Raw genomic sequence first — 14,635 nt, forward strand, 5'->3', positions numbered from 1 at the left:
AGCTAGCCATGACCCGGGGGATGGGTTGGCCTATAGCTGCTTCATTTCTGTGATCACATGTATCTACTTGTTTTCAGTATATTAACATCTGCTGTAGTAGAGCAAATAAATCACATGTATCTACTTGTTTTCAGTATATTAACATCTGCTGTAGTAGAGCAAATAAATCACATGTATCTACTTGTTTTCAGTATATTAACATCTGCTGTAGTAGAGCAAATAAATCACATGTATCTACTTGTTTTCAGTATATTAACATCTGCTGTAGTAAAGCAAATAAATTTCAGTATATTAACATCTGCTGTAGTAAAGCAAATAAATTACATGTATCTACTTGTTTTCAGCATACATGTATTAACATCTGTTGTAGTAAAGCAAATAAATTACATGTATCTACTTGTTTTCAGTATATTAACATCTGCTGTAGTAAAGCAAATAAATTACATGTGTCTACTTGTTTTCAGTATACATGTATTAACATCTGTTGTAGTAAAGCAAATAAATTACATGTATCTACTTGTTTTCAGTATATTAACATCTGCTGTAGTAGAGCAAATAAATCACATGTATCTACTTGTTTTCAGTATATTAACATCTGCTGTAGTAGAGCAAATAAATCACATGTATCTACTTGTTTTCAGTATATTAACATCTGCTGTAGTAGAGCAAATAAATCACATGTATCTACTTGTTTTCAGTATATTAACATCTGCTGTAGTAAAGCAAATAAATTTCAGTATATTAACATCTGCTGTAGTAAAGCAAATAAATTACATGTATCTACTTGTTTTCAGTATATTAACATCTGCTGTAGTAAAGCAAATAAATTACATGTATCTACTTGTTTTCAGTATACATGTATTAACATCTGTTGTAGTAAAGCAAATAAATTACATGTATCTACTTGTTTTCAGTATATTAACATCTGCTGTAGTAAAGCAAATAAATTACATGTATCTACTTGTTTTCAGTATATTAACATCTGCTGTTATAAAGCAAATTGCAACCCATAAATATTCTTTTTAAAAACAGTGCTAACAAAATAAAAGTTGTTTTGTTTAATGTCAACACTAGAGCACATTGATTAATTAATCATCGGCTATTGCATGTCAAACATTTGATATTTCTGACTCATAGTCAACAGAGGAAACCCGCTACTTTTTTCGTATGCAGCAAAAGGATCTTTTATATGCACTTTCCCAGATAGGAAAGCACATACCATGGCCTTTGACAAGTTGTGGTGCACTGGTTAGAACGAGAAAAAAACCCAATCAGTTGAATGGATCCTTTGAGGTGGTTCGATCCTGCGACACAAGCACCTCAAGCGAACGCTCAACAGACTGAGCTAAATCCCGACTGCTAGCATAATAAAGAAAAAAAAAAACACCCACCCAACTAAAAACAAACAGAAAAAGAGAAAACGTTTACACTTACTCTGAATCGTGGCGCACACAGAGGTCGAGATCTAGAATGTGGTTACCGATAAACCACACCAGGTTAGAGAAGTAAGGAGCAGCAGTGCGGTCACGAATGTATCGCAACATCGCCTTGTCCTCAACTATAAAAACAAAATGCAATTCTCTTAAGTCATGTAACATAAGCACCTATAAGCACCTAACTGTGTATCCTGTTTTTAAAGTTAAAATATGGTTTCATTTAATGTGCCCTCGTCAAAACAAATATCTTCTTCCCTTCAACTTAATCGTCCATACTAATTCAATGCTCATAAACAAAATCATAATTTAATGGTAAATGTGACTGTGTCATGTAGAGCTAAGTTAGCTCTTGTCACTCAACCAATTCAACAATTTTAAAATCTTAAAATTTATATTTTAATTTGGTGTAACACTTTCAGTAACGATTAAGACTTTGTTGAAAAATAAATATTGATTTTGCAAATTTTAAAGTTTAATATACATGTATATATACAATGGGTGAAATGTTCTGCTCATCCAGAGCTAGTCCAGGCAATGAGCATGAACCTTTATTCCAGTCAATTTCTGAAGGCAGAAAACACCTTTCAATAGATAAAATGATTTTAGTATGCTCTTGGATACTCCTGCAGATCCTGAACTGGCTTAGAGCTTTGTTCAAATAACACATAGTACACTGACAAAAGTCCTACCAACATGTTAAGCAATTACAAGTTTAGCACACCTTCATCTCTTTACATGGCAATTGTGCACCCATTAATATAACACAGAATCAACGTCAATATGTTTGTTTAACGACACCACTAGAGCACATTGATTTATTAATCGGCCAATGGATGTCAAACATTTGGTTATTTTGACATATAGTCTTAGAGAAGAAACCCGCTACATTTTCCCCATTAGTAGCAAGGGATCTTTTTATATGCACCATCCCACTGACAGGATAGCACATACCACAGCCTTTGATATACCAGTCGTAGTGCAATGGCAGGAATGAGAAATATCCCAATGGGCCCACCGACAGGGATCAATCCAAGACCAACCGCACGTCAATATGTAGACCATGGTTAGTTAAACCAATACCTTTGTAGACATTTAAAGTGATGGTTCGCACAGCAATCCTAACCATGCTTTCAGAGTGGTTGAAGAACTTGATTGCTTCAGTGTACAGGGCAAAGTCGTTTGTATGCTGCAAAACACAGATAGAGCATGAACAACAAGTAATCTACATGTATTTCTATAATTTAATTTCTTAAAATGTCAACATTCTTCTAATAACCAATGATTTAATAACACATCTTTTTGTAGTATTCTCCATTACATCAACTGCAATCTTAAAGACCATTGTTTTATCATTTGCTATTAAATATAGATCTATTAAAACATGTTATTACTTTATTAAAATGTTACAGAAATTCTCAAAATCTACAGGAAGATCAAAATCGTAAATCACTGATGTATGTTTGCTTATTATTTTTAAACATTTAATTATTATTCTTTCAAATCCAGTTTTACACATAAATGTTTATTGAATATAAAACAATATACAGGTATCTTTTATCACACATATTACAATATGTTTCTATCAGATTGTTTTGGTACTTTCATTTACACAATAACTATTAATTTTAACAGGCCTAACCTCATTGTAGAAGAAGTGAATGGTATGTCTGTTTAACTTGAGGGATAAGGTCTTCAAAAACGATATGTAGTAGGCCATGACCTAAAAAGAAAGCATTGTTAATAGTGAACTAAAAACCAAAAGGTAACAACATCACTTTGTTAAAACTACATGTATGAAGTCATCAAAGTTGAATTACAATTATCAATATTTTTAACATGGTAAATAAAAGGTGTTAAAAAAAAAAAGTAACAAAAAAGAAATTACTTTGTCAAAATTGTCATGGTTTCTGCTAGAGGGTAAAACAGGTATGGCACCATACCCACATTTTTTTGCATTTTTTTTTTTAAAAGTTAACCTCTGACAAAATTAATGACTTATGATTTTCTTAACCCAAACCCAAAACCTAACCCATTTTCTTTCTGACAAAAATCCTGACTGTAAAGTAACTAAATATGAAAAGTAATTTTCAATATATTTAATATCGTACATTAGAAAATGTAATTAGATCCAATACAATAAATAGACACTAATTATAACTTAAATGAGTTACCTCTTCATCAGAGAAGTCAAACTTGTGCACAATTATAGAGTTCACATGGTTGTTAGACAGCAAATAGTCTGAAATGACAAAATAATGTTTTAATGAACTTTTTGTATATACATATATACACAAATATTGATCAATAAATTATAAACGTACACGTCTTATATAACTGTGCAGTAATGCCAGATTCAAGGGTTAGTAATTTGATTAAGTGTTGGAAAATGTGTAAAATATATTTTCTCTCAACCAAACAGAATGAAACATTAGGACTTAAAGCACATTTTATATTTTTAATTTGTATATTGGTGAATTTATGTAGTACCTATCCCATCAATGTTAAAACCAAACTCAACCATCAATGGATTATCAAGTTCTTGTTTTCCCACTTCTTCAAAAGAATGTATGAATGAATGATGAATGAATGAATGAATGAATGAGTGAGTGAATGAATGAATGGTTTTAATGAACCCACTTCTTCAATTTATATTGGCTGCCATCTCCAATCAGTAGAACATGAAAATACAATTTTAGCCACTATGAAGCGTTGACGGTGAAATATTTTAAAAAAAGTTTAACTGACTAATCTTTTAGCAAGACTTATACCAAACTGAATGTGTCCACTGCTAAATTACACACTCACAGAGTGAAGTTTCATTGCTGATGTTTTCAAAGAGGATATTCAGAGTCTGCAGCAACTGAACACACAGATATTTGCCAGATTTCTGCTGCAGGTATCGCAGAAAGAATGACAGCATGTTCTTCTCCAAAAAAAAACTGAAAATATATTCATACTGTAAGTATACATGTATTGTGTAAATTTATAAAATATCTACAGGATGAAACATTATAACTAGGTGTGTTCATTACATTGTTTTAATACATGTAAACGGTCACAGTTAAACCTATATGTAGTCACGGTAATTTTAAGTGATCAAAACAATTCAGTTCATAGAAAATGTGTCCATGTATAGAGAGAAATACTGCAAATATGAAGATAAATAACACAGAAACTACGATGAAAAAGAAAACTTCTGAAATATCAGTGTCTACTTAAACTTCATACATACATACATGTGCATAGTTATGGGATTAGATTTGTGTTGTTTTGCTATTCTTCATATTCAATACAAGATCATAAATAATTATAATTGAAAGCATTAATTTGTAAAAATTGTTGTGAATATTCTATTTTGGATACGATATAAAATTTATACTAATTCTAGGGCAGGATACCCACATCTACATGTATTTAGTCAAAGAAGATTAACATAAGGGAGACAACTCATGGGAAATGTGTTGCAATGGAAAACATGACATGAGAACAGTCACTATGGGACAAACATAGTCAGTGGTAATGAGGTCCAACTGTACATCTAGAATGGTTGAAAGTTTATAAAATTTAATTTTTGATTGTAAGTACATGTACATGTGATGTACATATATACATGTGACACCATATACATTGTATTTGGTAGAAACTACATGTAACACAATTAAAGCCATTGTTATTAGCAACACATAACTGCTACATTTATAGCATGATTGAAATGACAGAGGGATTAAAATACCAGCTTTTATTTTATATAAAGTATGTATACCAGTACATGTATGTTCCAACTTACTCAAAAACCGAGCTGTCATTTTGATCCCCCCAAATAAGAATCTCTGACATCGACCGCAAAGTCTCGATGAGCAATCCTCGGTTGTGCTCTGATGCTGTTTGGTTCTTGCATAGAACAGAATAAAGAAACCTGAAAACAAAAAGGAAATGTTTTATATTTTGTAATACATGTACATACATGTATATTAATCATCATCATGAGATTTCATATTAATGAACCCATTCTCTGACTGGGTTTTCCCCCAGTCCCAACCAATACCCCACGACTGGTATATCAAAAGCGATGATGTCATACTGTCCTCTCTCTTAGTATCTGCGTGAAAGTGCATATAAAAGATCCCTTGCTGCTAATGGAAAAATGTAATGGGTTTCCTCTAAGGCTATAACAAGTCAAATGTTTGACATCCAATAGCTGATGATTAATAAATCAATGTGCTCTAGTGCCTAGTAGTGTTGTTAAACAAAACAAACTAACTTTGTTTCATATTAGTACATACATGTACATGTATAATTTACAAACATGTTTATGAATATACATGTATTAATATATTTGTGTACAAAATGTACTGAAAATGTTTAGAAGATGCCTGCATGCTAAAATGCACACAAACGTATTACGGTAGTCAAATGTACATTTATGATAATTGTAATATTTTGTTAGAGAGAAAAAAAAAATCTGTTGCCACCACATGGCTGCTATACATGTATCTAGCTCTCATTGTAATATTAATCATCAGCAACATGGGTATCATATTTACTTCCCCATGGCTGGGATAATATAAAGCATGGTCCTTAATTAATATATATCTGATACATATCAACTCGGTGCAGCCGATCACACATGTAATTCAGTCAAGTTCCAGAGCTCGGAATAGGAAGTAAAATATGACCTGCTGTTATTTTCTAGAAAGAAATATGTCCTAACAAAAAAAATATTGCCTGCTGGATAAAAAAAAAAGATAGCACTTGATCTCATGGTGTGAGATGAGGATTTGGTATACTGTGTGAAAAATTATTACCTGTGAGATGGATTTTAGGCATTATGGAATTCAAATATAACAGAATTAACAGCTAAACCGCAGAGGAGATAATCATACAAACATCTTTCTCTTGAAAAAACAATTACCTACAATTTTGTTTTTGGTGGTTTTAGCAGGTGAATTTCTATATCACCTGCTAGGCCTAAAAAATGGACAGCTTTTCATAGGCCTTTTTTTTGCCTTGCAGTTCTTAACAATTAGTACTAATAAGCTACATGTACATGTATATTTCATCCTGGCCTCTGTACAGGTCTGCTGAAGATACCTGTGTAAGAGATGACGTGATGTAGATAATTATTGTCTCTAATATATGTGTGGGGGTGGGGGTGGGGGTGGGGGACATGGCCCAGTGGTAAAGCGCTCGCTTGATATGGGATTGGTCTAGGATCTATTCCCATCAGTGGGCCAATTGGGCTATTTCTCGTTCCAGCCAGTACTCCATAAATGGTTAACAAAGGCTGTGGTATGTACTATCCTGTCTGTGGGATGGTGCATAAAAACAAACCCTAGCTGCTAGTCAAAATGAGTAGCCCATGAAGTGGCGACAGTGGGTTTCATATCTCCATATATGTGTGGTCCATAACCATATGCCCGACACTATAAAACTGTAAATAAAATGTGTTGAGTGTTAAATAAAACATTTCCTTCCTAGCTTCCAACATATGTTGGAGATAACTTTTGAGTCTTGTGATTGGTTGCTCTATGGTGATGACCTGGTCACCAGGGACATACCATCCAATAAAATAAGGATGACTGGAATTGATTGTTCTGTGCCGTCAAGTTAACCTGAAACTGATTACTGTGTGGCTTCACACCCAAATGTTTTGCAATGTTGTTTTAAGTTAACCAAAATTAATTACTCTTAGCATTAATGTATGATTTTCTTAACCCTAACATTAAACTTAACCCATTTTCATTCTGGGGAGCCCCCCCCCCCCCCCCCCCCAATATCCCCATGTTGACTGTGTTGGCATTCAATTTCAAAGTGCCATACCCATGTCCCCTACAGAGCTGAAAAATGTTTCATATCACCTAAGTTCAAGGGCCAAAATTCTGTCATTAATGGGCCAATCCCCATGAACGTCAAACACGATCTGTAACTAAACTGTATATGATAAAGCTATACACACAATTTCAGCTCAATATCTTGAGGTATTCAGAAAAAAGTTTTTAAAACTATACAATGTACATGGCGACAGATGGACCTGACAGAAACAAAACCTGCAAGTACATGTTGTCCAATATAAGACGAAGAAAAGATTTTTCCTTTCTTGTAAATCATCCACATACACATGTACATACATGTATGCATGTACCTGTGCAGGGGCCTAGCTTGGGATTTTCAGGTGGTAAGCAGACTTTTTTAGTAATGGAATAAAACGCTATTGGCTGTGGGCCGCCCCCCCCCCCCCCCCCAACATTTTTTGTAATTTCAGGTGGTATGCAGCTGTGTACCTGCGTATATGGATGCTAGGCCCCTGGTGTGTATTTACAGGTATAGGTACCATTAAATCAATGGATTAAAGACAGATACACGATACACATATTTATTAAAATAGAAACATTATCAGTTACAAAATATACATGTTACTGTGGTATGGCTTGTTATGGGCTACACACAAATGAACATTGTAGTTTGTACATGTATGTGCGTCACATTATGTAACTACAAAGTACAAAGTATATATATACTGAACCCAAAAAGAAACTTATGGTAACTTTAACAGCATATATTTGGGAAGGTTAAAAACAAACTAAAATATATTTTATAATTTAATAAATTATTTATATTGAAAGAGTGTTCTATGGTGAATTTATTTGGAAAAGTAATATGGGCCAAATTTTATAACAGAAAGAATCTATTGATAAAATCATATGTGGTAGGGATCATAAACAAAAACACACATTAATATCGGGAATGGCCACCTCTCGAATTGATGACTGTTGCATCACCGCCGTATGGAACTGACAAGTTTGTTGATTTCTGTCTGTGGAATATTGTTCCATTCCTCAATTAATGTTTGTCGAAGTTCACCGTCATTCGATGGCAAGTTGGGTTGACACCTTACACGTCTGTCTAGACATTGTAAATGTTGGTATGTCCTGTCTGATGAAAGAGTTTCTTAAAATTCTAAATAGCACGGCTAGCGTTCCCAACAGCTCTACCAACCTCTTTCATCGACATACCCGCATCAAGCATGCCGAAAACGTGTTCACATAAATTTCTTGGTATTCTGGGCATATCAATTGGTGTTTTTTTAATTATCAATAAATTACAAAATTTTAGACTTTATTCTTATTGACTACAAAGTCAATGAACTGATTAAAAAAACCTTCACTTCAAAAGACATGGAACATGTCGAGTCATGCTTACACGTGCAAATAAACTTTCACGTTGTCACCTTGTTCCACTACAGACACGGTGAGTACAATCAATTAAAAAAACTTAGCATACATGTCTGTATATACATGTGTATGTCTGAAAATCTGAAAATAGGAAGTTTCTTTTTTGGATCAGCATATATATATATATATATATATATATATATATATATATATATATATATATATATATATATTATATATGCACAGGTATCAATGACAATGTAAAGATTACATTAATTAATGTACCTTGTACATGTACATGTCATTTATAATACAGCATCATTTAATTACAGACCTGTATACATAGATATACATGATCAATGTATTAAGTTACTGTGGGTGGGTACATGTACGTGTGGATGGAGATGTTTTCTTATTAATGTTTCTCATTACTTCCTGATGTCAGAGTAAAGTTTGTAAGAATTTCACATAACTTGAAGCTTAAATGCAACTACCTGTGGCTAGTTAGTAAATGACATGGTCAGGAATGTTAAATTAATCCACATTATTTGTGTGCTACACTTGTTTTTATCACCACACCCATGTTGTAATCCCAGCCACTACACTGGAATTACTTTTTACAGGCACTATCCCTTAAGTTTGTTACCATTGTAGCATGTTCACAACTAACAAACACTTTTTGATGACATAATTATACAATTTTTATTGCAATTAATCATACTAATGTACTTACCTTTATCTGACACCCAATAGCCGATATCTATTATGACCAAAAATTATATATTACCATAAAGATATTTTCCAGTTTAGAATATCAGTAAACCAGTAGATCTGTATTTACAAGGTGTTTGTTGTCGTCCTAATGTTCATAGTGGCCCAAACCAGATTTTACTTCCAATAATTTTGTTTAAATGTAGGAGAAAATATATATTACCAAGTAAAATGAAAAATCACTAAGCACTACAGACATTAGCACATAACCGTCACACATTAGATATACAGACATTGGATATACATGTATACAGACACTTATATTCTAAATAAGAAAATATAATGAATATATGTAATTTTAGTTGCCAAAAAGACTTTGTTATCTTCAGAGAAAGAGACATCTTATAACCACCGTTGGTGGGCCCATTGGGCTATTTCTTGTTTTAGCCTGTGCACCATGACTGGTATATCAAAACCTGTGGTATGTGCTATCCTGTTTGTGAGATGGTGTATATATAAAAGATCCCTTACTTCTAATGAAAAAATGTAGCATGTTTCCTCTCTAAGACTATATGTCAAAATTACCAAATGTTTCACATCCAATGATTAATAAATCAATGTGCTTTAGTGGTGTTGTTAAACAAACCAAACGTTGTTGTTTTTTTTACTATGACTGCAAACTCAGGACAGTCAGTCTTTTTAATACCCATCTACATGTAGCTTGCTTTGACAGAAAAAAAGAAGAAAAATGTTTAGAGTTTAAAATAACAAAAACACACCATTTCCCCTAAAAACGTACATACATACATGTACATGTGTAGGAAAGAAGCAATGTATTATTTAACGACTCACTCATCACATTTTAAATACAGTTTAACAATGTGTGTGTGTGTATGTGTATATATATATATGTCATCGGAAATATATATTGTTAAGGACCACACATAATGAGACAAACCCCACAGCCACCATGCATATATATAGTCACTATTTGTTTTCCAGATTAGCAGCTGCCAAATAGCCATGAGATCTTTTATATTTAAAGCATTATACTCCCAGACAGGATAATACAATGCACACTATAGATATAACTTGGCCTTTGTTATAATGTAAACCAGTTATGGAGCACTGGCTGTATATATTGTACATACATATATGTATATGATATGTATATATACAAGGGGGAAAAGGAGAAGAAACAAATCTGACACAGATTTATGGTGATTTTAATTAATTAATTACATTACAGCACTTACCCAGTAAATTAAGTAATACATGACTTTCTGTTTCAGATTTTGGCAAATTCCATTTCCCCTTTTTTTTTTAAATCCAGTTGTTTTTACCATTTTCTATTTTCCAGTTTGAACAGTGTCAAGTAATAATGTTACTGAACTTTTACCATGTAAATAATACAAAACTGTCCCACATGAATTAAAGGATATGGATGAAGTACATATATTAATTAGTACTATTACGCATTCGTGTGTACATAATTTAAATGCATCCATGATGAAAATATATAAAACTAGAACACTAATTTGATCAGTGTATTGGTATTGGTTATATTCTTGAGAATCCCTTTTTTTCTCTATTTGAAACATTATTTTCCTCCCAAATTCACCAAAAAGGGACCCTTAAATATATATATAGTTAAAACGTCTAGATTATACCCTGAATGCCTAATCATCTGTAGAACAAAGAATGGCAATAGATTATTCAAATTTCAAGCTTTTGAAGCCGAGAATTATTGACCGTTTTAAAAATAATTTTTAGTCCCAACTTGTGTAAAAGAGTAAGGCCAATGAAATTTTAAATATATCAGGGTATGACAATCTTTTTTAAAAGTCACTAGCCACAGGCCTAGTGGGTTTGTAAATTTCACTAGCCCACCAAAATAAAGCAATAGTCCAAAACAGACTTTATATAAGCCTGAAAAACAATGTTTCAAGGAACCCAACCCCTATAGTACCTAAAAAAACCCAGCTGACCTGTTTTCTGCTCCTTTTTTATGTACATGAGTATAAAAAAAAATTCAGTATTATTAGTATAAGTATTAGTTAGTGAAAATTTATCTCGACCTGTAGTGGTGAATGAAATTTCAAACATAAATTAATAAATTAGGTGGGTATGTAATTTAACAAACTCCTCTCTTTAACCACCCAAAACAAAAGAATTTAATGCATAATACAATGTAACACGATAATGTATGGTCTTGTTCAGCGTATTCGGTAGTGAATTGTCACCAGGAACGGTGATGTCAGTTGCTTAAGTAGCCTACAGGGCAATATATCCATTGCCAGACAGATATCAACAAATATATTGGCAAGAATTAACTTTTTAATTGATATCTAGACCAAAAAAAGTATGATCTTGTACAGATGTGAAACGTTATCCAAGCTGCTACACAAATTAAACAGGTTAAGCCCGCTCTGTTATTGCGTTCCCCGATTGTCAACATCCCTATCACAACTAAGCGAGACATTAAATTAGAAGACAATAGATAAATAAGACAAACAGAGTAATTCTAAACATGACTGGGGTTGTACTTCAGTTATATTAGCCTTTTAATTAATTGGGACTGGCTATTCACACCTTTGTTACCTTGTTGACATGTGCGAGATGATGAAACGGCCCTGAACATGCAAGTCAAAACAGCCAAAGAAAAAAGTCAAAACGGCCAAAAGAAATGGTCAGAACGGCCAATAGGTACTATCACGTTAAATTAATTCCCATTAGTAATAATTAGTAATCAATACAGCCTATATCACAGGCAGTTCAAAAATATGTATAAAAACAACCAAAACAAAGGAATCACTGGTAACAATTTATTAACCTACACAACGCAATTTACTATTGTAATTAAGACCACCAATTAACATTTTAGTTAACAACACTGATAGACCGACCCGGCCGTACCCCCCGGACGAGTTCCATGTGGTGCTACTCGTCGGGTGTCGTGCGTGCCCGCCCTGTAATTCATTATTTTAATAATTCAATCACAAAAAGGGAAGGGGTGGGGGGTGGGGGTAGTGGACCATCTAGGATTTTCGGGTGAGTGCATATCGTCTGAACGAGTTCCTAGTGGCGCTGCTCACCCGGGGGCCACAACGGGCCTGTTCCCCAATTTACTAATATAATTAAGACCACCAATTGACCTTGTACTTGAAAAGACCGATAGACCGATCTTTGATACCGTCATGATCAACACACATCCTTATTTTGAAGGACGCATCAAGACTCTCCTGCATTTCTCGACACTTGTGTAAATAAAATACATTTTTGAAATATAAATCTAAGGCCGTCTTGACTTTTTTCAAGGGCCGTTATGACTTTTTAACTTTGGCCGTTTAGTACTGGGGCCGTTATGACTACGATCCGTTTACTACAATCCAAGATGGAGGATATTTGTTTACATTTTCAATGATTTGTTATTATGAATACATTTATTGTGGCCCTGTCACATCTGTTGTTAGGGAATCACTAGCCCGAGTACTCTGACTGTAAGAGAGCTAGACGGACATTTGGACATAAACACGCTCTCATTACAGTCAGAGACCAACCTATGTCTTTTTTTGGCAATTCCTGACTACTAAACGGTAGGCAACGAGTCCCGCTCTAATACCACAACAATCCTATGTTTGACGTCAAATACCTTTACATCAATCATTTTCGAGTTAAGTGATACCAAAAAATCCACATATTAATCACTAATACACATACTACAGAAAGAAACCCGACAGCACCCACATTCAGCTACGCTTCGTGACACTCCGTCGCAACAATTACAAAGCTCTGCGATCTATTTCGAGACTGGGCGATTCCGCCTTGTGCAGCAGTTACAGGGGTCGTCTCATAAGAGGAGGCAGTACGTAGCACATACTTTTGCCGTATCCTGTCGATAACACCCCAAATGTATCCTTCAAATTCAAAATGGAATCAATAATGTGTAATTGTTTTGGTTTAATGACGTAATGAAATCCAAATTCATCCAAAACGGCATTAGCCAACTCTTCCATGTTGTAACTTCGCTTTATATGAGACGGCCCCTGTAACTGCTGCACAAGGCGGAATCGCCCAGTGCGCGATCACGTGGTCTACGTCTCGAAATAGATCGCTGAGCTTTGCAATTGTTGCGACGGAGTGTCACGAAGCGTAGCTGAATGTGGGTGCTGTCGGGTTTCTTTCTGTAGTAAGTGTATTAGTGATTAATATGTGGATTTTTTTGTATCACTTAACTCGAAAATGATTGATGTAAAGGTATTTGACATCAAACATAGGATTGTTGTGGTATTAGAGCGGGACTCGTTGCCTACCGTTTGGTAGTCAGGAATTGCCAAAAAAAGACATAGGTTGGTCTCTGACTGTAATGAGAGCGTGTTTATGTCCAAATGTCAGTCTAGCTCTCTTACAGTCAGAGTACTCGGGCTAGGGAATCACATAAAAAAAAATCCCTATAACCACATCTTTATAATTAACGGATGTAGGACAAAATGTTACTGGAAAATAATGAATACATTCCTACAATTTTGAGTGTGCCAATCTTTTTTCTTTTTTTTGCAAAACGGAATTACCTACCCTGATTACAATTTTTTTTTTGGGGGGGGTCAGGGCTAATTGAATTTTTTTTGTTTTTTTTAAATTCTTTTAAAGGTATTTCTTCAGTATAACAAACAATCAATGTCATTCTTGTCATATTTAAAAAGTGTCCGCGGTCCCTAATTTAGAAACAACAATGTTATGGTCGATGGGAAGGAAAAATATTTTCCGAATTTTGATGTCTTACTTGAGATGTTCCAAGGAATGTAAATTTTTCGGTTTCCATATCGCTTGAGAAAACCAACTCCGCGGTCGTTGAAACATTATGTTTCTAGGGAATAAAAAGAAGTGTTCTTAAGTCCAGTCTTTGAGATTAATACAACTAAACGGTTTTAATTGCTGTCAAACACCCCCACTCGTCAACAAGTCGTCCATTGCTTGTCGTTTGGTGTAAATTCTACCTAAAGACGTGGACCACAAACACAACCCACATAATCTGGCATTAGATCATGTTATTCTGCTGAAAATGCCTTGTGTTGAACCATATTTTGTGTTGAAAACAAATAAAAAGAGCTACGGCAACATAATTAAAGGACATATTATGTAATGTACATATTTTTCTTCAAAGAATATATGTATCATGTATCATATACGGTTCATACGGACCACGTAAATAAATGTTTTATGCACCTAGTATATTTCTCAGAAATACAGTTCTGTCATTCATATTTTTAAGACAATTCTGGGAATGAGATAAATCGTCTAGCTGAAAATCGACTG

General features: G+C 34.0%; 1 protein-coding gene across 1 annotated transcript in view; it reads right to left on the reverse strand.

Annotated features, from left to right (window-relative positions):
• LOC121378764 (protein CLEC16A-like) overlaps positions 1 to 14,281 on the reverse strand; it is a 68,488-nt gene extending 54,207 nt beyond the window's left edge. The window contains exons 1-7 of the mRNA XM_041507066.1: positions 14,103 to 14,281; positions 5,224 to 5,352; positions 4,242 to 4,375; positions 3,608 to 3,675; positions 3,076 to 3,156; positions 2,517 to 2,622; positions 1,435 to 1,558 (exon numbers count right to left, since the gene is read on the reverse strand). Of these exons, the coding sequence (XP_041363000.1) occupies positions 1,435 to 1,558; positions 2,517 to 2,622; positions 3,076 to 3,156; positions 3,608 to 3,675; positions 4,242 to 4,375; positions 5,224 to 5,352; positions 14,103 to 14,179 (719 nt within the window). The 5' untranslated portion in view covers positions 14,180 to 14,281. The remainder of the gene's footprint in view (positions 1 to 1,434; positions 1,559 to 2,516; positions 2,623 to 3,075; positions 3,157 to 3,607; positions 3,676 to 4,241; positions 4,376 to 5,223; positions 5,353 to 14,102) is intronic.
• Between the last annotated feature and the right edge of the window lie 354 nt (positions 14,282 to 14,635).

This window comes from Gigantopelta aegis, chromosome 8 (genome assembly GCF_016097555.1).
Source record: "Gigantopelta aegis isolate Gae_Host chromosome 8, Gae_host_genome, whole genome shotgun sequence".
Lineage (NCBI taxonomy): Eukaryota > Metazoa > Mollusca > Gastropoda > Neomphalida > Peltospiridae > Gigantopelta > Gigantopelta aegis.